We start from the raw sequence: 21,987 nt of genomic DNA, 5'->3' as shown, positions 1-21,987 counted from the left end.
GCGAGAAATCCCCCTCCCCCACCCCCTCCCCCTCCCCCTTCGAAAGCGAAAGCGAAAGCGAACGCGAACGCGAACGCGAACGCGGACTCGGACTCGGGCTCGGTGGTCAAAGTCTTTCTCGAAAGCTCGCGAGAACGCCGCTAATCACATCGCGGCTTCGTTCCGAGGAGCTTTCCGTCGAAGAGGAACAAGTTCCTGGCCCGGTTGGTGGTTCCGTCGCTGCGACGCACTCGCACTCGCGCTCGCACTCGCACTCGCACTCGCACTCGCGCTCGCCTGTAATCAATCGGACACGCCACGTGGCGAGGTTAAAAATTTCACGCGACGTCATCGAGGCGGTCTCTCACCGCGATGCCCGTGGCATCGTCTACTAACCGTCTCCACTTAACCCATTAAATTCCATCGACCCGTTTACAGTCGGCGCGATATACATACATTTCGTCTCGCGAAGCGTAACAGGAAGCGTTGGGAACCGTCGCGATTCCGTATTCGCGGACGTTGTTCGAGATCTTTCTTTCCTTTACGCTCGTTGACTTTGGAATTTCATCCACGTTGAACCGTTCGCTTTTACGCCCGCGATTCGTCTCGGTTGGAAATTTACGATTCACCGGGTGGTATCTCGAGGGGAACGATTTCGGTCGGTTCACCGTTCATCGATTCCGAGTACGCGAACCTCCGCGTTCCCTTTTCAATGACTCTATTCGGAACGGTAGACTCGCGAACAGAACGCGCGCAAAGTTAACCCGGTTAAATGTACCCAGTTGTCCCAGATCTTTCGTTTTCGAACGTCTCCCTCGCTGTGCGGCTCTACCCTCGATTCCGTTGCGATGCACAGGGTGACCCATTTCGATCTATAAATGAACTCGACTCGGTACTCGAAAGCAATAACGTTTATCGGTCATATTTTGACGATCGCGCTCTACCACTTTTCCGATTATATTCGCCGGCCCGTAAAATTGGGAATTTCGTTTCCTCGGGAAAAAGACGCGTAGGATTTCGAGTCGAAAGGGAACGCTCGGACGAAGCCGGCCGGCCCACCCGCTCGAACGTTGCTCGAACGTTGCTCGAACGTTGCTCGAACGTTGCTCAACGAATCAAGGACGACCCTTTTATTTCGTCCGAGTGATCAGGTTGTTTGCCAACCGACGCCGTACTCCGCGCTCGGGACGTCTTAATTCGGCGTATAAATATCCGGATAACGAGCGAGGTAGACGGCTCGTAGAGTCTTCCGATGAAAGGTCAAAGACACCCACCCGCGGAAACGAGGGAAAGATCGCGCCGCGTGCGCCTCGGAAGGGTGAGCGTTTCAACGAACCGTTCCTCCGCGAACGAAAGAGTTCGAGAGGGAAGTTTGCGATTCGCAGCGTGTCCTCGAGCAGAGCGGCAACGCTCGTTGGACGATCGAGCTTCCGTTGATCGCGAGTCGTTAAACTCTCGGAGCGAGGTTTCGTCTCCGAGAGCGGTCACTTTCCGCTTCAAGATTCGAACCGTCGGACCGTTCGACCGAGAGCCGAAAGCTACGAGTCTACGCTCCGATAAACGCACGCGCTACAGGACCGCCGCGCGTTCGAGGCGGATGATATCTCGAATATTTCCGTTGCTTTCCGAGAAAAGTGATTTTTTCAAGTTCGGTTCACCGGTAACGCGGACAGTTCCAGTCGCTTTATCGTTCGGTGATATTTATGCGACAAGTGTAATTATGTTGTACCAGTGGCAGGAAACAAGTTTGCCGCGCGAGCGGCAACGCTCGCCCCGCTATTCGCCGCGAACGTACGTCGAATCGGAAACCGCGAGTGCGGTGTCTCGATATTTTTTCACCGTCGAAAGGAATCGAAGATATTCTTTCGCCGGGAAAAGGTACGCGGCGCGATATCGTTTCGTTTTTCCGTGTTTGTTCGAGAACGATCGAACGAGCCCGACGAAGGAGAAACGAAATCACGATGGACGAGTTACTCGACGGTTCGCTTCATTTTCTCCATTAGCGTTCGATAATCGATGGTACTCGATAAATTTCAACGGAAAGAAACAGCGAACGGAACTGGGGACGGCTAATTGGAAGAGCGAACGTTTCCCGGTTGTTGTTTCGTTAATTCGTTTACTCGAGAACAAACGAGATCAACTCGATAATAGATTGCCGATCGAATCGCGTTAATAAAATAAAACTCGTTACGCGAAACTCGTTTCGAACGTTTAAACGGCGCGAAGAATCCAGCGGGAGAACGATCGAGGGAAATCCGCGCAACGAGGAATTTTTTTTTCGCGCAACGGGGATCCATTTTAACGAAAAATGAAGCTCGCGCGCGAGAGAATTCGAAATTGGGCGGTCAAACTGGCACGATTCCGCCCATTCATAACTCGACGCGACACCGATAACGAGCTGATAAGCGGCAGATTGCCTCGTGCCCGGATCCTCGTTCCATATCGCTCCGTATCCGCTCCCTCGAGGAATTCGAGACGATGCGCGAGCTACGCGACGTGGGAAGACGTTTCCTCGCTTCGAAAGGAAGCGGTTCCGATTTTCCGCTCCGCGCGGAGAATCCGGCTCGAGAGATCGTTGAAATCTTTTCCATCGAAGCCCGAAAATCTCCTTCCGAAGCTTTCGAAGAAACCGAGGAGAAACATTTCGACCGAGGCGAAATACTCGTAACACGCGCCCGTAAGATTTCCGATCGCACGCGTCGACGACGCTCGACCGATAAGACCGAGCGATTTCGATCGAAAGACAAACAGGATTCGCGATAATGCGAACTCGACGTGCAAATTTGTATCGATAATCGTATCGCGCGCAAAATTCGACGAGAAACTCGAGACGAAGCGGGCAAAGTGTACGAGAATGATTCAACCTAATCCACTTCCAACCGCGACAGATCCTTTCACGAGCTCCGCATAAAAGGCAACACCGATCGATTTCTCCCACAATGTTGCGAGTTAATTAGCGAATCGAGACAAGTTGGCACGCGGCGGGGTTCGCGCGTTTGTCCATACGGAAAAGTATGCCACTCGCTGGGCTCCCGAGCGATGAGTTACGCGCAAGCCTTGTTTCGTCATCCTCGATTACCGTACACCGCGGACGGACCTGTATTTCGATCCAAACGCTCCATTTATTCGCAACTCTGTTCGTCTAACGGTTTGCAACTCTCTTACGCCTAATCGCGCATTCCAATCGCGTTAGAATCCGAACAAAATCGGCCGATCGCTGCTCGCTGCTTCTCGTTCGCGACCACTGGCACCCAACGAACGAGCGTATAATTGATAATTCGGTCGAACTGGCCTCTCTCCGCTTCTAATTCGAAACAGTACTCGTTCTTTTTATTTTCTCGCGCGTACGCCACCTCGAACGCTCGTAATTCGCAACGGAATGCCACGCGAGGTAGCGACCTCGAACTTTTTGCAGCGTACTCAGGGGGTGGGGAGAGAGGCCTCGAAGGCCTTGAACAGCCAGTTGACTTTGTTCCGAGTGGTGCCCGCGATCTTCGGGAACTCGACACTTGCCGCGATTCGATTTCTTTCGTTTTTTTCCTCTTTCGCCTTTTACGCGCGTCTCGTTACGGTCCGTGGAACGGACGCGAGAAAGTGATCGATTTCGCGTTCGCGACGATTTCGGAAAGAAAAGAAAAAGGGAAAAAAAAGAAGAACGATCGACGGATTCCGCGCGACGGGTAACGAGGAAACTAGGCTCGAGTACGCGCGAGCAACATCGTATTCTCGCGTAACACATTTCCGGCCTCGTATTGACGCAACACGATAAAGAATATTTACGGGCCCGTAGCTTTCGTGACGCGTCGTCGCGGTGGCACCGATTTGCCATTCAACGACTTTCCATTGTCACCGAAGGTGGAGGCAAGGGTACTCGGCCGAGCGGAGACCGAAGCCATCGAGGTTAGCGAAACGTTTGAAGGAACGTCGTCAACAGCTGACTCACGAGCCACGCGTTATGTTAAGCGGACCATAATTAGATGGACATGACGTTGTAACCTCGCGCCGAAACTTTCCAGTCCGGAGACCCATCTAGACGCGTTCTCAACCTTCTTCGACGCGCGATACCGTTCTTTGGAGCAATTTCGAACGAAGGAACGATTCCTGGCCTCGACCGACGCGGGAGACCGGAATCGAGCGTTAAACTCGACGAACGGGACAAAATTGTTGAGAAATCTCGAAATTGACCCTTTAACCGCGGAACGCGACATATGGCGCGCACCTGACTTTTCTCGAGCAACTATTTGCGGAACGCACCGAACGAAGATAATTTCTCGCGGACGATAATATCGTCCGGGTCTACCGTAAATAAAAATTGGCAACGGGTAAGAGAATAGCGGGCGCAGCCGGTAGGACTGGTGGGTTTTCGGCACCGAAATCGAGACGATTGTACGAAGCTACGGTCGATATTGCTCTTCGAACGAGAAAACCGCTCGACCGTGTCCGTGTAACGCACGGCTTACCGGTGACCACCGCGTAACAGAAATAGTTGCCTCGGAACGGCATAATTGGTTTACTCGTAATTACGGGTTACCGCGATCCTACGATACACGCGGTACTTTGTTATCGTACGGAACGTGTGAAATTACACATTCGCGACACCGAATTCCAGACGGAGTTTCATTAATATCTTCGGCCACAATGGCGCACCGGTGTACGACCGTTTGCTCTATCTCGATGTTGTCGTCGCGTTCGTTCGATCGTTATCGAGGCTCGGGAGTTACCCTCGCGGGTGTCGATTCGATTCTAATTGCAACGCCGTAGCGGACTACCGTCGAATCGGTCCCTACCCTGCTCGAAATACGGGGGTAAAGTCACGGATCCGGCGTGTTTTTCGCGTTCCACGTTGGCCCTTCGAGGAATAACAAATACGGTACGGTACGGCACGTGACGCAAGCGAAACGACGCGGGACGACGCGGGACTACGCGGGCTGACGCAATGATGCAATTTTTGGCTCTCTCGTTTGTCTCTCGACGCGCGTGCGGGCTCGTGTCACAATAACGCAAATGAGATTTTCCTGGGCCATCGGTACGGTCGCCGATACGGTCGCCGGTACGCTCGCCGGTACGGTCGACGGTACGGTCGACGGTACGCTCGCGCAGCGGCGTTATTTACGCGCGCAAATATAATTTACGCTTCTAGAAATAATCCGCTATTATCCGCGCTTGCATTCGTCTTAGTCTCGCGTCCGCGAAGTGGCCGTGTCCCCGTTCGAAGGCGGATCGCGAAAGAATTTTCCTCGTTGGCAGTGACGAATTTCACCGCATTCGGCGAAAGCGTTTCCGCCGCGCGGAGCGGAGGCGTCATCGTTTTCCGTTCGAACGGACGGCATTCTAGCGCGCTCGCGCGAGATAAGTCCGCGCGAGGAAAAAAATTGCGAAAATTCTTTTCGTTCGATGGCCGAAACGTTGAACGTTTTCCCGTAGAATCGGGACAACCGAGGGAAAGAAACGCCGTCGTGAAACCCGTTCGAGCATTAAATTGCTATCCGTGTGCTCGACGCGTTCGCGGACCGCGCTCGCGAGCGGGTGAGCGAGCGAGCGCGAATACCGCTCGAGCCTGCGGAAAATCCGATCGATTTTCCTACCGTACAATTCTCCCTATTCTCGAACGGTTTTGTCGTTTTGGAAAAGGTCCGGTCGAAACTCTCCCGAGCCGGTGGGTCGATGGACCGTGTCGACGGCCGAGGACCAACGAAACCTCCCGGTGCTGCTCCCGCCGAAAGATTTCGAATACGCGTAACCGGAATGCCGATTCGAAGGATCGTTCCGCGCGCGATACGAGCCCGGTTAAGTGCTCGCGCGAGGGGTTCACGAGTCCTCCCGGTCGAGGCGATCTATTTTCGGTACTCGAAGACCGCGAGGATCGACGAGTGGACGCACCGTGAGAAAATCCGGCCTCCAGGAAGCACCGGGCACGACCCACGCGCGCACTCACGCACGCACGCACGCACGCACGCACGCACGCACGCACGGACGCACGCACGGACGCACGCGTCGCTTTCGCACCGTTCGAAATTATGTGTGTCAGAGGATCGTAATGGCCGCCCGAACGACTTAACCCGTTTGTCGCGCGGCGCAACGGTACATTTTTTCGAGCCACCGCGAACCTGGCCGATCGAGCCGTTAGAGATTAGAACCGGAGAGATTCACGGCCGCCCTCCGGATCGCGAGAAACCTCCAGCCAGACGTTCGCAACCGTGTCAACGATCGAACACTCCGGGGAAAAAACGATCCTGCGCTTCCGGATCGAGATTTGGAAACAACGTCGGTCCTCGCACCGATCTTGCCCCCGAATTTAAACGCAGCGAACCGTTCCCGTCGTTTCCGCGCGACAAAACTTTTCAAAGTTGATCGCGTACGCGCTTCCCGATCGCGAGTCGCATTTTTTCCACGAAACCAGTTATGTACATAGTAGCATCCGTATCGTTGCGCTTTAAACCTTGACTGAGCAAGTTTCGATAGGCGAAGGCATCAAGAACGTACGTTTCAAGGTCACCGCCGCGCTGGAATGTACGCTCTTCTTTCTAACGCGAACGAAACAAGAATATCGAAACTCGTTCCACCGTAAAACACGCTGTATAAGTTTCTCGGAAAACAAAATATCTTTACCGGTTTTCCACGTTGCGACATCCGATCGGCCTCTCTCCGTTCGCGGGACAGGGAACACGTGGCCTACGGCTACCAGCCGCGAATGTCCTCTTTTCGAATTTTTTCTTTTCCTTTCTTCCGAAATTTGCGCGATCTACGGAAACGGATCCTCGAATCCTGGAAAATTGTTTCGAAAAATTTCCGCGCTCGGTTTCGCGTTTTTTTTCGTATCGCTGTCCCGGCACGCGACGTCGTTGCGATTCGTGTCACGAGAATTGGAGCGATTCGAATCGAATTGGCAGCCATCCCGCGGCGTCTCCGATCGACCAGCGGCGGACGATCGATTAACCGCGAACTTTTCCGCCCTCGAACGTCGCGGCGTTCGCTTTTCCGCGAAAACTTGGAATTATCGTACACCGGTGCGGCGAACCTACGTCGAATCGAGACCAACGCTGGAGCGAACGTTCCGGAACATTTTTAAAGGGGAGTGGATTTCGGCGCAAAACCGACCAAAAAAACGCGCAGATCCGTGCTCCAGTTTTCGAGCTTACAACGCGGAACACCGACCGATGGATATTTCCACTGCGCCGCTTTCGTTTTCGAGGCGATTATTCCGCAACCACTGCAGCCCGATAAGACGGACATAACGCCCGTTACAGCACGAGATTAAATCGGCGAAGCCAACGGATGCAACCTATTCGTGCCTTTTAAATTCGATTTCCCATTTACAGCTCCTGCGACGCGAAGAAGGCGCTTCGTCGGTCAGCAATTTCTCAATTTTATCCGCGATGTATCTCTCCGGTAAACGGGAAGGAGCTTCGAAGCCGTACCGCGGCCGCGTTACCGCGTTAATTTCCAAGACGGAAGAGATCCGGTTGCCGAATCGCGATCGAAACCGGAATATTTCGTTCGGAGGATTTCCTCGATTCGAATCGAGCCGTGCTCGTCACGGCTCGGTAAAAGCGCGAGACGAAACAAGTCCGACGACCCCGCGAACGACGACACTCGCTCGGCCAATTCGAACTCGCGCGGAAGAGGAAAAGTTTCTCGATCGGGCGACAACGAACGCCGAGCTGATTTCGGTTGGCGAAATCGATCGATCCCCGAAGACCACGGAGCCGATACCACCTCGGCCGCCCGTTAAACCGGGGGCGGCCGTGCCCGGCATCCAGGGGATCTGGAAAATCGTAACGAACCGACCGGTGGGCAAATATCGTATTCGTTGAGCAACGTTGAGCGAGAGGCTCTTTCGGAGTTTCCGGTACCGTTTCGCGAGCGAACCGTCCCGAAAAGGTTCAACGAGATCGGAGAAACTGCATCGTCGCAGGTTCGCGATAACGTTATCGCCACGAGGTAGTATCCGTATAGGTAACGCGCGTTCAATTTTTCGAAAGTCGCCGCGGCGCGTACGCGTCGTAGGTCGGGAGGAACTAGCCTTCGCGCGTACCGTCTCGGTCCGAGCGAGATCCCGATCGTTTGTACCGACGGAGTCGTTTTACGCGGCCGAAAGGCGGATTTACACCGTGCGAGCGACGTATCGATGACGAGCGTGCGACGAGCGGTGCCGATACACCTTCCGTGAAAGCGATCGGGCGGGACGAGTGGCCCGTGTACTCGAACCCTTCGACCGCAAACCTTCGGGGGGTCCTCGTCGCTACAAAACTATCAATGGGGCTCGTAAAAGCGAATTGTGACAGCCGTACAATGCGTCGGAGAGGACTCGAGGCTTTCGGGTGTAAATTTAAACGGAGCGTTGAAAGATCGCCGGTATCCGAGCGATTCCATCGCCGCGTTCGCGCGATCTCTGGCCCGGGCTTCTCACCGTTCGAGAACCTCGCGGCGAGCCAACGGTGTGAATTCACCTTAACCGGGGCACCCTCCGCCGCGAAACACGCTACCGCGCGATAACCATTCGGGATCATAACAGTGGCGGAACGCGACTAGGAAAGCCCCGGAAGCTTTATTGCTTCCGTTCCGCGATCGTGTCGAAGTTTCTCGCGATCGTTATCGCATTCCGGGATGCGAGACTCGTGACCGTTGCCGCTTCCAGAGTGTGTTCGCAACATCGGTGTTGTATTTTTAGACCGCAACCGATTACGTTCGAGCGAGATAATGGGGCCGATCGAGCGTAACCCAGACCAAGAGAAAACCCCGATATCGTGGCTACGACTTTTTCGCGTTTACCTTTCAAAATACTCGACGACGACCACGACGAAAAGCTTGCCCGTAACGTGCGACGCGACGCGACGCGACGACGCGATACGACGTTTGCCAAACAGGCGAGTCACCTCTTTTTATCTCGGTTACGTAACTTTCTACCGACCGTTTTCGCGTGCCGAAATTTTCGCGCTTTTCCCTCCAGGCGGCCCGACCGAGCTCTCGCTTCGTACACGAGCGAGCGAGCGAGCGAGCGAGCGATCACTCGCTCGTCTTCGGTGCTACGCGAACCAAACAATTTCACGCGGGAAAATCAGCGGTGAACCTTTCTGCGAAATTCTCCTCTCGGACCCGTACGTTCGAACGCGTCCCGTCGAGCGAATTTCTCCCGTCCGAAATATTACCGTTCGTTCCCGGTTTATCCTATCGGAGGAATTTATCGCTTCGAATTGCTCTATTATTACGCGTTGATTCCGTAACACCGTTCGTCCCGATTTCCAGCGTCAGTTTCCGATAACTCGTCATTTTTCGTTTGCGAGTTCTTCCTCGAAATTTGTACGATCGTCGAGTTTTGGTCGGTCCGGGCGACAGTCGCCGCTCCGTTCCGTTTACACGCGCACAGAGAAAGGGAGAGAGACAGTATTACTTGAAACGCGGCGTATGTTTATTTGCGTCCGATCCTTTCCTAGTAATCAAATGTCGTGGCGATGTTTCTACGCACGTGGTAGATAGCATATCCCGGGTGTGCGCGTGCTTTCCCGAGATGAAAAATTGCGTCGGTACCGAGTAGACGAAACATTGTTCGAGCGATACGCAAAAGAAGCGTTACAGAGTCAACACCGATCGCTTCCTTCCGAGCGCGTGCGATCGAAGACGTATCTCGCGCGAGCTACGAAACAATAGCTTCGAACCGAGTCAACCAAAACGATACAGGAAAAGAAAAAAGAGAGCGGAATTTCGCGTCGTATCGTTACCGATCGCGGGACAAACTTACACCTCGCCGAGGAAAATTGAGAAATTCTTTTTTTACCGGAAAGTAAAGACGATACGTTAAAATGGAACGCGCGGTATCGTACGCGGTACGACGTTCCCATCGTTCGGTGTTAACCGAAATTCGAACAGCTCCGATTATGGATAATCGTCGTAACCGCGAAACGACCACTTATCGAGAGAACAACGCTCGGTATTTCCGAAACAACGACCGTTACCGCGAGACCGATATTTCGGACGATATCGAAAGAGAATCGACAATAGGAAAGACGTACGCGCGAGACGCGCACCAAATCTCTCGAAACGATTCGCGATACTCTCCCGCGTGGTTTGCGCAACGTCTCTTCGGTGAAAAAATCACCGATCGAATGGACAATGTTGAGCGAACCGCGATCTCGCGAAATTGACATCGATCGTCGATTCGAATACCACCGTGGCGCGAAATTGACATCGATCGTCGATTCGAATACCACCGTGGCGCGAAATCGTATTTCGTGTTTATCGGTGGGCCGATCGTGCGCCTACCTCGAGAATCGATTTCATTTTTATCGCCGGTGTCCCTTTAAAATAGTCGGTCGATACGCGTTCGCGACGAATACCGTTTCGCGAGGCTAATTCCATCCTACGTGTTTATTCGCGGAAAGAATTCGAAATGCACGCTCGGTCGCTTATTGCGCGCAATTATCGCGGAAAGTGTGTTTGGAATCGGTCTTGGAACGTGCTCGAAGTTTTACGCGCAAATACTTACGTGTCTCATAGATACGTAGTACATTCCAGCCCGCCAAGTGGATTCGAGCCACGATGATGACACGTCGATAACACAATCACTACTCGAGCACCACTGCCGTGTCCCACATTACTCGGCATGCCGATAGTCCAAAATCACTGCGTAAATGAAACAAGCAAGAAAACGAAAAACGTTATAGATCATGAGGCCAGACTCGGTACGATCGATGCGGTCGTACGCGCGCGGACGGACGATTACAAAACACGCAACACACTAATTCTGTTTTTCTCCGTCGCTTGGTCGGAACTTTTTCAAGGCTTCGGCCCGGGCATTTCACAAGATACGCGAGCAACTCGTGGTCTCTTGACGCGCACGAAATTCCGTCCTTTTCCTCAACTTCGCTCGAGGGATTATTTAGGACAAAGACTGTGTGCGCGCGCGCATGCACGCGTTCGACGGACGCGATGATTCGTGGCCGCTTTAACGCGTAGTAGTCGATGTCGCGAATAAATAAGAGGGGAAAAAAAAGAGAAAGAAAAGAGCAAGAATCGCCGAGATATTGCGAGTCGCTCGTTCACCTTATCCCAAATTCCAACAAGTTGCGAGTACACGCTCGAATCCTAGTTGCCGAGCAACGACCGATTTCGATCGGAACCTCGGACTCGCGGGTCCCTGTCTTTTTCGCCGACGTGATTTTCCTCTTGACGCGTACACTCGGTCGAGCGGTACCGTTGCTCGATTTTTCACCGCGTACGGAAACGATGCGTCAACGAGCAACACCGTGAACCAGATGTCCGTTGCCCGCTACTCGAGCCAACAACGATGTTACCTCTTTGCGGCTCTCCGAAGCTACTTTTTAAACGCGACACACGGTATTTACACGCGCGACACACGGTATTTACACGCGCGACACGTTCGAAGACACAACGCGGCGGTACTCGACATTCGGTGGCGAGAACGCGTAATCAGCGCGAGTGGTAAGAAAGAAAACTCGAGCGACCGAGAGAGGGGGTAAAAGAGAAAGGGTGGTCTCGCGCGAAATTTCGTGCGAACGACACGAGCGATCGCACAATTTCCCGATACGCAAAGGACGCCCGATCGCGCACGCCGCTGTCAGCCCGGAGAAAAACAGAACGAGAAAAAGAGGAGGCACGTGCCACGGACAAAAGGCAAACACGATCTCGTAGGAACGACGAGAAACGCTGCAACGGGCTGTAATCGTGCGATGCACGCCAACGACACCAACGACACCAACGAAAACAACGACAACGACGACGACGACGACGACGACGACGACGACGACGACGACGACGACGACGACGACGACGACGACGACGACAACAACAACAATAACTACAATCGCAGCGACGACGAAACGTCTAGGATGCCGCCGACAACGACCAAAGAGAATTTCTTGCGTCGCCATTATCAAGAGGCAAGAAAAAGAAGGGTTGGATCGGGAGGAAGGGAGGGAGGGAGAAAGAGCGAGAGCGCAAGAGACAAAGAGAGCTGCCCGCGTCCCGTATTGCGTAGTAAGCGCTTGAATGGATTACGTCACGCGCCAGAGGCAGCAAGAGGGTAAAAGCGTCGTGTCAGATACGTTCCTGCCAGAGCGTTTGTTTATTGCATTGATCGCAACGCGTTTTGCATCGGGGACTTCGGCCCCGACCTCGGCCGTTTGTTTTCCGGTCACCGACAGACTACGCCGTGAGGCACAAGCCACACGTACTACCGCCGCCACACCATATGAAACTCTACACGCTCGTATGCGCAGCATCGTTTACCGTTTGCGCGTATTCGTGCGACAGGATGCCATTTTCCAGCGTTTCTCGTGCACCTTCGCCGTGCCGAGGAACGATCGATCGTCAAGATACAGGAATTCTCCGGCGTGCCCTCCCATTATCGGGCGAGAAAAGTTCGTTTACAGGGGAAACCCTCTCCCGCGTCGCTCCCCACGTATTTTCGCGATCAAACAAGAGTCAGTCGGCGTCTCGGCGTCTTTATTCTATCTTTCTTTCCCTCTCTCTCTTTCCCCCGTAGCGTTTTCTGTCTGCCTCTCTCCCATCCCTTCGCTCTTTCTTTTTCTCTCCGTCTCCACGCTCCGCCGTCGGTTCAAGTGTCCTCTCCTGTCTCGTCTACCTCTTCCTTTCTCGCTTCTTTCCTTACTTTTCGTTCGACTAGCCGCCGAACTCACGACGAAAACTGGCACCGCGTTCCACGTGGGTAAACGTGTCCTTTCAAAACACCATCGTAACTCTCACCACTACGGCACATTCCACCGCGCATTTATACTCCGTCGTTTGCGTTCGGCTCGTTGCCGCGTATCGCCAGCGTGCAGCACTCGTTAACGATTGATACGCGAGAGAGAAACGCGAACAAGGCCTCCTCAGAGACGCGACAACAACGCAACGCGAACCGACATCCTGATGAACAAGTCAGCTCGTACTGATCGGATCATGATCAAGCGCTGACTTCGCCACGGGTCACGGACGTAGAAGCGTCGTGGAAACGTGCCTCGTGTCCCGACGGGAATCCGACGTATGCGCCGCCGTCCGTACGGAGCCCTTAACTAACGCCAGGACCGTACCCGAGTCGGCTCGAAGCCCCTTCCACGATGTTTACCTTCGAAGATCTCGGCCAGCGGCTTCCTTTCGGATCGACGGATCCGTTTCGACCGTTCCGCGCCTATTGTCCGCGCGAAAACGAATCTCCATTGTTCGACCTATTGTTCGTACCTCATCTTCGGTCAACGTATCGACGTCGACGGGTTAAATCTCGATGGATCGTTTTCGAGTACGGGGACGAGACGTTCCCCCGTTGCGCGCTGGAGACCCGGAAACGGTTTCCCCCTGTACACGTGCAATTGCGTTCGTGGAAACCTCTTTTTGCGATTCTTCGTCGTTTCGTTCGGTAGCAAAGACTCTCGCTCCGACGATCAATAACGTTCAATCGTCGTTGCGTTAAATTACAATTTCTCCAGTTTCGTTCCCTTCGATTATCTTGGATTTTCGGCGACACTTTGATTCGTCGTTGAATCGAAACGAGCGGCGATTTTCCTCGTTGTCGCAAAATGCTATTGTTTTCGTATGTTTTCGCGCGCTTAACCAGAGCCATAAACTTCGTAAATCGCAAACGCGTTTGTTTCGCGATCTGCTGTACGAACGGTAGGTACTCGATGCATCCAACGAAGAGCTTCACTTTACCGATGGACGCCCGCTCTGTACCTCGGGTCGATATTGTCATTCGCGCGCAAAAATATACCAATGTTTCGAACGAATCGTCGCATCGTCGTCTACAACTTGGCTTTGTTTTTACCCTTAAATTCTATTTATCGAAATTACCAGCTATTTATTTCTCTACAAAATCGATACATCGAGTACGTCTATAATTTAATATCGATTCGAAAACAGTTCGATCGTAGTCGTAAGTAAGGTTCTAATTTTATTCGCTTACATTCCAAGTTGCTAATTCGTGCAGGTCGTAAAATACATAAAGCGCAATAAATATACGAGAATTTCGCAGAGGACACTGCGAGACTCGGCACGGTTCAGTCTAGTTTCTTTTTGACGACAACTTGTTTGGATATCGTCCTCCAGCATAATTTTTTCAGTCCGAATACCAACAACACCATCGTTATCGCGTAAAATGTTACCACATCGATGGAGTAGTACTGGACCGCGCTCATGTACCTAAAACGATTCGATTTCGTGTATAAAAATATTTTCGAGTACGGACGGTGCTGTGGGAAAGTTTCGGTTTACCTCGTGGAGCTTTTCAGATGTTCGGCGCCTTTGTACTCGATAACGTGTTCCACCCACCAAGTCGCTAATTTTCTGGGGCTAATTGGCAACTCTCGCAATAACGAGCTCCTCTTTTTCGCTGCCATTCGATACGAATTGTTGTGCACCGAAGCCACCTTCAGAATCCCTTCGCGAAGATTTCCAATAGCTATGCTGGCTAGATCCATCACGAGGGCGTAACCTAATTTCTCTACGAGCCACAATTTCGCGTTCTTGAACGGTTCGAGGTGAAATATGATCGGAATGCACGGAATGTGCTCCGAAGGTGAATAATTTTTTAAACAAGAACGAGGAGAACGAAGCTTACCCGCTTGTGCGGCGTTTCCATCGTGATCGCAGAAAACGGGTAGAACGAGGGTCGGGGCGCCGTGATAAGCGGCCTCGTGCAGCGACAGCAAACCACCGTGGGAGACGAAAGCTCGGAGCTTCGGGTGTCCGAGTAGGTCCTGTTGAGGCCACCAAGCCGCCGTTCGGACGTTCGACGGCAGATCTTTGATCTTGCCAGCTTCCCATTTCCACACGACGTTGTACGGGAGAGTGGCGAACGCTGCCACGAAGATCTTACGAAGAGCCTCGGGCATCCCGGACGCGCGAACCGAGGAACCCATGGAGACGAAAATGAAACCTGCGGCCACGTATCGGTTATCGTTAGCGGATTCGTCCGGAAGGGGGAACTTACCGTTCTCGGTTCGATCTTAAAGCCGGCTCGTTAATTTCCAACGAAGAAAATTTACCGTCCCGATCGATCGTCCGAGGGAAACTACTCGAAACCGCGTTACCCGAGAACGGAATCCCTACTCACCGCGTTGCAAAAAGGTCTCCAGGTCGGGGCCGAGTTGAGCAGCCGGGTTGCAATGAAGGCAGGCGACGTTCACGACGTTCGTCAAGTAAGGGACGGAATCGGCCACGCTGTAGTGGCTGTTTTGTAAGGTGAGCGGTATCTCGGTCGTGAGGTCCCGTACATCGGGCAACTGATCACCTGCAAAACGATTCGGAGATCGATTCGTTCGGCGACGAGAGATCGAGCAACTACGTACCCAAATATTTCCGGAGAACCGGCTGTACGTATCCCGTCACCATGATCCAATGCATAATTCGGAGCGTGACCAGGCAGGCGGCGTTCAAGATCCTTTGAAAGAAGTTCATATCCTGCGTGAAGGGTTTGCCGAAGTAAGGGGTGACCGACCACGGTGACGGATTACCTTGCCGCCCCATCGAACCGCTGTACAGGGCGACCTGTATCGGAATATCGATCTCGTTAAACGTTTCGTCATTTTTCGAGGAGCAACCGCGTTCATTAAGCGTTTAATAATGATAATAATCGAGCCGGGGGACGTAATTGAAACGCGATACTAGGGATGCTCCCGATACAGGATATTCGCGGTGGAAACAATTGCTCGTTTCGGTGTGCTCGCTGTTAGCGGGATATTCGATCGGGGGGGAAATTGGCTAAAAAAATTCGCTGCCGGTGGATCGTCTCGATCTCCGAAAGGTACGGACGATAGATCGGTTCGTTGTTTCCGGCAGTATCCGAACGCGGACGGGAAAATTTGAAAAGTGGTCGAATTCGAGTAAACGATTACCGTGTTTAACATGATCGTGGGCACGTTTTCCCCGTGAAGAACTCCGAGAAGGCATTCGGGGTAGGCTCCGTCCAGAACCGCGATGTCCCATCGAGCGCGAGGATCGCCCTCCGGCTTTCTCAACCAGGAGATCGAGATTTCGTCTTCGAGAAGCGCCTCGCAAGCCTCCCAGGCATATCGCATCGCGTCCCAAGGCGAGATGGGCAGTTCGTCGCGGAACCTCGCACCTACCAGGTCCCATTCCGACGTGTAATTCCCAACGTAAGCCTGTCGATCACCGGAGGCACCTTTTAAACGCGTATTCAAGCGAAACGATAACCTCGCCTCGTTCTAAACGAGGAACCGATGGTCCACGAACGCGTTCTACGTATCGAACAATGGGAAGAAGTATCGTTTACGAAAGCAGACTTTTCGAGAAATGCCTCTTCCCATTGTTCAGCGCGTCCCGGTACCAGGACTCGGTGCTTTTTTACGTTTCGTTTGCGGAATCGAAGACCGACGAATCCTCGAAAAGTGGGCAATCACCTCGAAGATGGGCGGAACGAGCTCCCGTAGCCCGTTGTTCGCCGCGGGACCGGGAAACGCGCTCAGAAGGGTCACGTTGTGCCCTCGCGCTTTCAAGCTGCTCCCCAGGGCGACGAAGGGCACGGTGTGCGACTTGGTGCCGCCCATAGTGGCCAATAGTACGTTGTACCCGGTCGCGGTACCGCAGATCCAGGACACCAGCAGGAGAAGGACCCCTCGATCGATCGGCCCGATCATTTTCTCGTGTCTTGGCTCGTGCTCCCGACTCGTTGAACAAACAGTTTACACAAGTTCTCTATCCGACGGCGGTGCGAAACGAGGATCGTGCGTAGTCTCCAAACAGCAGCGATTGTTATTAGAACAATTGCTCAACATCGTCGAACCCGACTCCTTTACCCGTTAGCTTCTCGTCTCTTTCCGCTATGGCCCCCCCACCCCTCCACGATCTTCCGCTTTTCCGCGTCTCGGTTCCAGCCCACTTCCCCTACAGTTTAATTAACGTTCCGGGAGTTTCCGCCGCGAAGGGGCCGCGAAGGGGCGGCAAAGGTGCCGCGAACCACTACAACTTAACGAGTTCGCGGAAAAGTGGTCGTCGTTCGTCTTCCAGGCTGCGCTCTCGATGCACCGCCGCTCGAAAAAGAGGCCGATCCGTTATCGTTGCAACGCCGTTGATCGGCTGAAAAACGATCATCGATCGAGCACGAGGCGTCTCTTTTGTTTGCCTCCTTCTCTTCTCGGTCGGCGACAATGGAACGGACTTCTTCGAGCGAGACTCGTTCTTGGAATTTCGAGCAGTCAGCTAGTTCGTCAGCATTTTTTCACGAGCCCCGGCACGGCCAGAGATCACGTTCGTTTCCGCGATTCTTTCCTCCGTCTTCGGCCACTGAAACCACAGGAGAGCGAAATTGACTCGCTTTGCGGGAACCCTACGACCAACGTAGCGGACCCGCATCGAAGCTACGAATATTTTCAATGGCCGTTGGCAAGTGCGCAACTTGGAGGAACTCGCGAGCTTCGAGCTCGCCCCGAGGCTTTCGAAGGGCCTAGTTTTCCAACGAATCGAAGCGAACGCGACGAAAACGTTTCGTTCGTGCATCTCGAGCGTAGAGAGAGAGAGAGAGGGACGAACGCGCATCGGAAAAATTTTTACAAGCTGATATACGAGCGTCTCGAAATAACACGTACGCTGCATTCGAGGGAAAACGTACTCTTTACGACACTCGATGAACGCATCCGTTGAAATACTCGGATCGAACGTGTTTTTCGAAAGGTGGCTAGAATTTCGAGGACCGTCGAGGAGTTCGATATTTACCTACGGCGACCTTTATCCCTTTTCGTCCAGCGACACGAACGCGGGAATCCAACCTTGAACGGTATTGAAACGGTACCCGAGACTTTCACTAATAACGCGAGTCTCAAGTGCACCGGTCGGTCGGTCGTTCGAGCGGACAATACGATCTCTCGAGATCACAGGCCCGATCCCGTTTCCTTGCTTATCCCTTTCTCTGGCTGCTCCTTCGTCGCTTCACGGCCCTCCTCTTTCACCGAAAAATGTATCTCGATCGGTCGATTTCACTTCGCTTTGGCCGTTCTCCTTCCGCCGTGGCAAACACGACGGACCACGTCAAAGCCAGAGGATAAAGTGAAATCGTTAAATCCGTTTTCGAACCGTAAAAAGAATGAAAGTTAGCGGTTAAACGCTAAAGGATAACGCCCGTTGTAAATCGATCGTTCGATGAGAGACTCGGGGCTCTACGAAGCAAGGAATTCGACGTTGAACAAATACGACGGTGCTCGCGCATCGAGATAAATATTCGAGAAATCGAAGATCCCATCGAAACGTATAATCGACCCGATGCGAATGGAAAATTCGAATCAACGGGAAAGTAGACACGCGAGAAAACGATTAGGCTTGCCTCGAGTTGGAAAAAAATTAGAACGGTATATCGATTCGCGACGAACGAGAGGCTCGGCGCGAGTGGATCCATCGATGCGCTCCATGGTAGAGAGAGAAAGAGAGAGAGAGAGAGAAAAGCGAGCTCTCGAAAAATAGGAAACTGGATCGAAACGCGAAGAGAGGTTTCCGGGACCGATTTCGAAAACGGTTCCTCCACGATCGATGGTGGGATCGTTGGCGATTCTCTTTGTATCGTCCCGATCTCGAGGAACCGAACGGATAGAACTGGCACCGTGGAGAATATCGGCTCGCACCGCGATGCCAAGTTCAGCGACGATCACGGTATCAGGGACACTTTCGAGTGTCCTCGTCCGAGGCGCGCGGCCGTCGCTTTCGAGTGTCCGTAACGAGTCCTCGAAATTCGCCTCGATACCCTTTAATAGTGCTCGGTGGAACGCGATCGGGGACAATTTTTCTTACCTTGCCGGCCGCCTTCGAGTTTCTTCCTCTACCCTACGAACGAGCAAACTTTCCTTAGATTTTCGCGCACTGGTTTGTCACCGTACCGTTTGCCATTCTCAGCGAAAGAAATCTCTTCCGGCGCGCTGGGTTCCACCGATGATCGTTCAACGGTCGTTGCTCGATCAACACCTCGAAACGCGCGTCTCCGCGATCGAATTTCGCGTCACCTTCGATTCTTGGACCGGTTCGGCGTCGAACTCGCCTCGAACTTTTCTTCGATTCACTCGTTACCGGATATCGGACGATATCCGGTCCAGTTCCGCGGAAACGAGACGAGGTTGGGACGCGACGTCACCGCGGTCGAAAAGAACCGATCGATCGATTTCCGGCGGACCTTGAAGCGTTCTCGACGCGTTCCAACGCACGAAGCTCGGCTATCACCGAGCGTGAAAGTTTGACTGGCCAGCGGCAGCTTTAATGATCAGCTGTGCTCGAGAGAGAGAGAGAGAGAGAAAGAGAGAGAGAGTTTTGCCTCCCACCAGTTGACTGGTTGGTTCTTCGGCAGTTTCGTTCGCGAAGATGTTCCGTAACGGACAGCGAGGAGACGACGCGGGGCTCTCGCGGTGCGATTCGATCGCGAAACGATTCGGCCGTGGTTGCAACCGCGATCGTTCACAGGACCGCGGGATTCTATCTTTTCCTTTCGTTTCGTTTCGTTTTCATTTTGTAACACTTTCGAGCCAGTCCCGCAAAAATCTCGCTTCGAAAGTCAAAACCGAAACGTTGATATTTTTCCCGGAAACGAATCGACGATAACGAAGCGAGAAATTCACGGTGAAAGTTGAGATTCTGAAAACCGAACCGTAGGATAAAATTGTGCAATAGGAGAATTTCTATCGCGATAACGAAATATGTTCGAATCGCATTTCATATTTTAAAAAGGAACGTATCGAGTCGCGGTCGACAGTCTCGGTCGTTGAAGAGCAACGAGCAGCGAATCGAGCTTCGAGGAGAAATTCGTGTTTCCCGTTTACTCGATAAACCATTGTAATTTCCGATGGAAGGTATTCTCGAGTACGAATATCGTCGCGTATTTTCTCAGCGTAGAATCTAGGATCGTTTCGTCGAGCCGGAGATCGTCGACAGAAGCCTTTCTACGCTCGCGATCGGAAACTCGGAATACAAATCGTACGATGAACGACCAGTGTTAGATATTTGCACGCTACTCGCGATTGAGCAATCGTCGTGCACGCGAGAAATCGGACATATCGATAATCGCATGTTAATTTTATGCAATTATGCGGACCGAATTTATCGATAGAGGATAAACCGGCACACCCAAACTTCGCTACGCTCGAGTCACGATGTACTCGAGTTTCTCTTTCACTTTTTTCGACGAGACGGGACGAGTCGATTTATTTCGTCAACTCGAGCGATCGTAAGATACACGGTTCGAGGCAATTGGTAAATCTCGAGTTCGGAGAAACGCTCCAACAACGGTGGTTCGATCGTTGCTTGGAAACGTCCCTGCTCGCTGAAAAATTGCCACCGAAACTTTCCGTGTACTCGTTCGAGTGTGCAACAGGTGTCCTACGATGCGAACCCGAGTTCAATTTTCTTCAACTACGCGTCGAGCTTTGGAACATCGAAGGTCGAAAGGAACGACTCGACGAAAACGCGAACGGATAGGCATTTGCGAATACCGGCCGAACTAAGAATCGGAACGAATTTCACTGGTTCGACACCGTTACTCCACTGGTAATCGAATCGACTTAGCTCTTTACGGATGCGTCGCGGAGAGGAGAAGATCCTCTTATTTTGAGTATACGTCGTCTTCTAAAACGGAGACAAGGTCGAAGGATGGAAAATTAATCGTTTTCGCGGTATCGCTCGCCGGCTGGGATACCCAGAAAACCGATCGAGCGAGCGGAAGAATGTTCAGCAGGTTGAAATCTTTACAGAAATTGGACTCGATGGAAGATGAACGAAACGATTAGCGTCCGAGGAAAAATACGAATGGTCGCGAGTTAACCGAGCTTTCGGAGTCTCCGGCGATCCAATTGCAACGGGTTGCCCGGAAAAGTAGGGAGCACGTTTCGGGAACCCGATCCTTTCTTTCGCTGGATAATACGAAGATTAGGCGGCGAGAAGGGGGGCTCTTATCCTGACAAACGCGGCGAACGTAATCGATGATTTCCGTGCAAGCGTAATTTACCGATTTAACGGGCTGCGAAAGGAGCGGTTGCTCCGTTGCATCGGAAATCACGCTCAGGGCCGGTAAATTCGATTCGACCGGTAACGTTAATGCTCCTCCATCGACTAATTATTTCCGACGCTTTGAAATCGATCGGTCCGTTCAATAGGCTCGTTGTCGCCGCAACGCGATGCGATATCGTCCCTCGGCGTTTATCGAACGCGTCGCGTGCTCGAACTTTATCGCGTTTGGGCAAACGTTACAGAGTTACATCGTTACGCGAGGTGTAACGGACCGTGATCGATCCCATCGTTCGAGTTCGAGCCTAGAGTCGAATCGACAACGGTGGCTGGCCGTCGATTGTCCGAATATTCGGGCAGGAATCGTCTCGCGTTCGAAATGTTTCTCCACGAACGCGGAGTGAACACTCGTCCCTTCGAACGCGACGATTTTCACGTACTCGGGCTTCGTCTGCATTCGAATCTCGTTTGATCGTTACGCGGGCCCGTGCAATCGTCGTTTTACTTGGGTTCGCAACGCGTTGCAGAATGCGCGCGAAATGTCGCCCGAGTTTCGCAAAATATCTTCCATTGGAATCGAGGACGTGTTCGCGGAACGGGTAACTCGGTGGCGTGTTTCGACGTAAACTCGGCTAGCTCGTCTCGAAATGTGTTCGCGCGCGTCGCGACGATCCGTTTGCGCTCGAAATCGATTCGACGCGTCCCGTAGATTCCGAACGAGAAGGTTCCGCCGAAATTGATCTCTCGCGCGCGTTCTCGATGGAACTCGGCCGTTCGTCGAACAAAGAGGAACAAAACGATCCGATCGGATTTCTCGCGGTCGCGAGCGTCCGATTGCGACCACCCAAAAGCGAACACTCGACGAGCCAATTCCTCCGTCCGGGGACCGTTTACTCGGCTCCGTTTTCTTTTTCTTCGAAACTCGCGTCTCTTCGCGAACGATTTTTCGCGGGCTCGAGACGGCTAATCGGTTACGCAACGCCTCGATCGGGCAAATTAAAGTTTGTTTACTCGTTGCGCGTTCCTTTTTTCCTACATCGTGAGAAACGAACAGAACGATTACGC

General features: G+C 52.7%; 1 protein-coding gene and 1 long non-coding RNA gene across 2 annotated transcripts; both read right to left on the bottom strand.

Annotated features, from left to right (window-relative positions):
• Positions 1-50: 50 nt before the first annotated feature.
• LOC143149105 (uncharacterized) lies at positions 51-12,912 on the bottom strand. Its single transcript, XR_012992692.1, has 3 exons — positions 12,226-12,912; positions 10,463-10,599; positions 51-276 (listed from the first exon to the last, which is right to left on the bottom strand). It is a non-coding gene; the product is annotated as an uncharacterized LOC143149105 (long non-coding RNA).
• Positions 12,913-13,786: 874 nt separating this feature from the next.
• On the bottom strand, positions 13,787-16,730 carry Ugt50b3 (UDP-glycosyltransferase family 50 member B3). The gene is made up of 7 exons (XM_076315896.1): positions 16,350-16,730; positions 15,825-16,091; positions 15,279-15,477; positions 15,044-15,220; positions 14,549-14,866; positions 14,203-14,431; positions 13,787-14,130 (listed from the first exon to the last, which is right to left on the bottom strand). Exons 1-7 carry the CDS (start codon positions 16,584-16,586, stop codon positions 13,989-13,991), a joined length of 1,569 nt encoding a protein of 522 aa, XP_076172011.1. The 5' UTR covers positions 16,587-16,730; the 3' UTR covers positions 13,787-13,988.
• Between the last annotated feature and the right edge of the window lie 5,257 nt (positions 16,731-21,987).

Source organism: Ptiloglossa arizonensis, chromosome 7 (assembly GCF_051014685.1).
Source record: "Ptiloglossa arizonensis isolate GNS036 chromosome 7, iyPtiAriz1_principal, whole genome shotgun sequence".
NCBI lineage: Eukaryota > Metazoa > Arthropoda > Insecta > Hymenoptera > Colletidae > Ptiloglossa > Ptiloglossa arizonensis.
The sequence above is the reverse complement of the archived record's forward strand: the minus strand, read 5'-3'. Positions and strand labels throughout refer to the sequence as shown.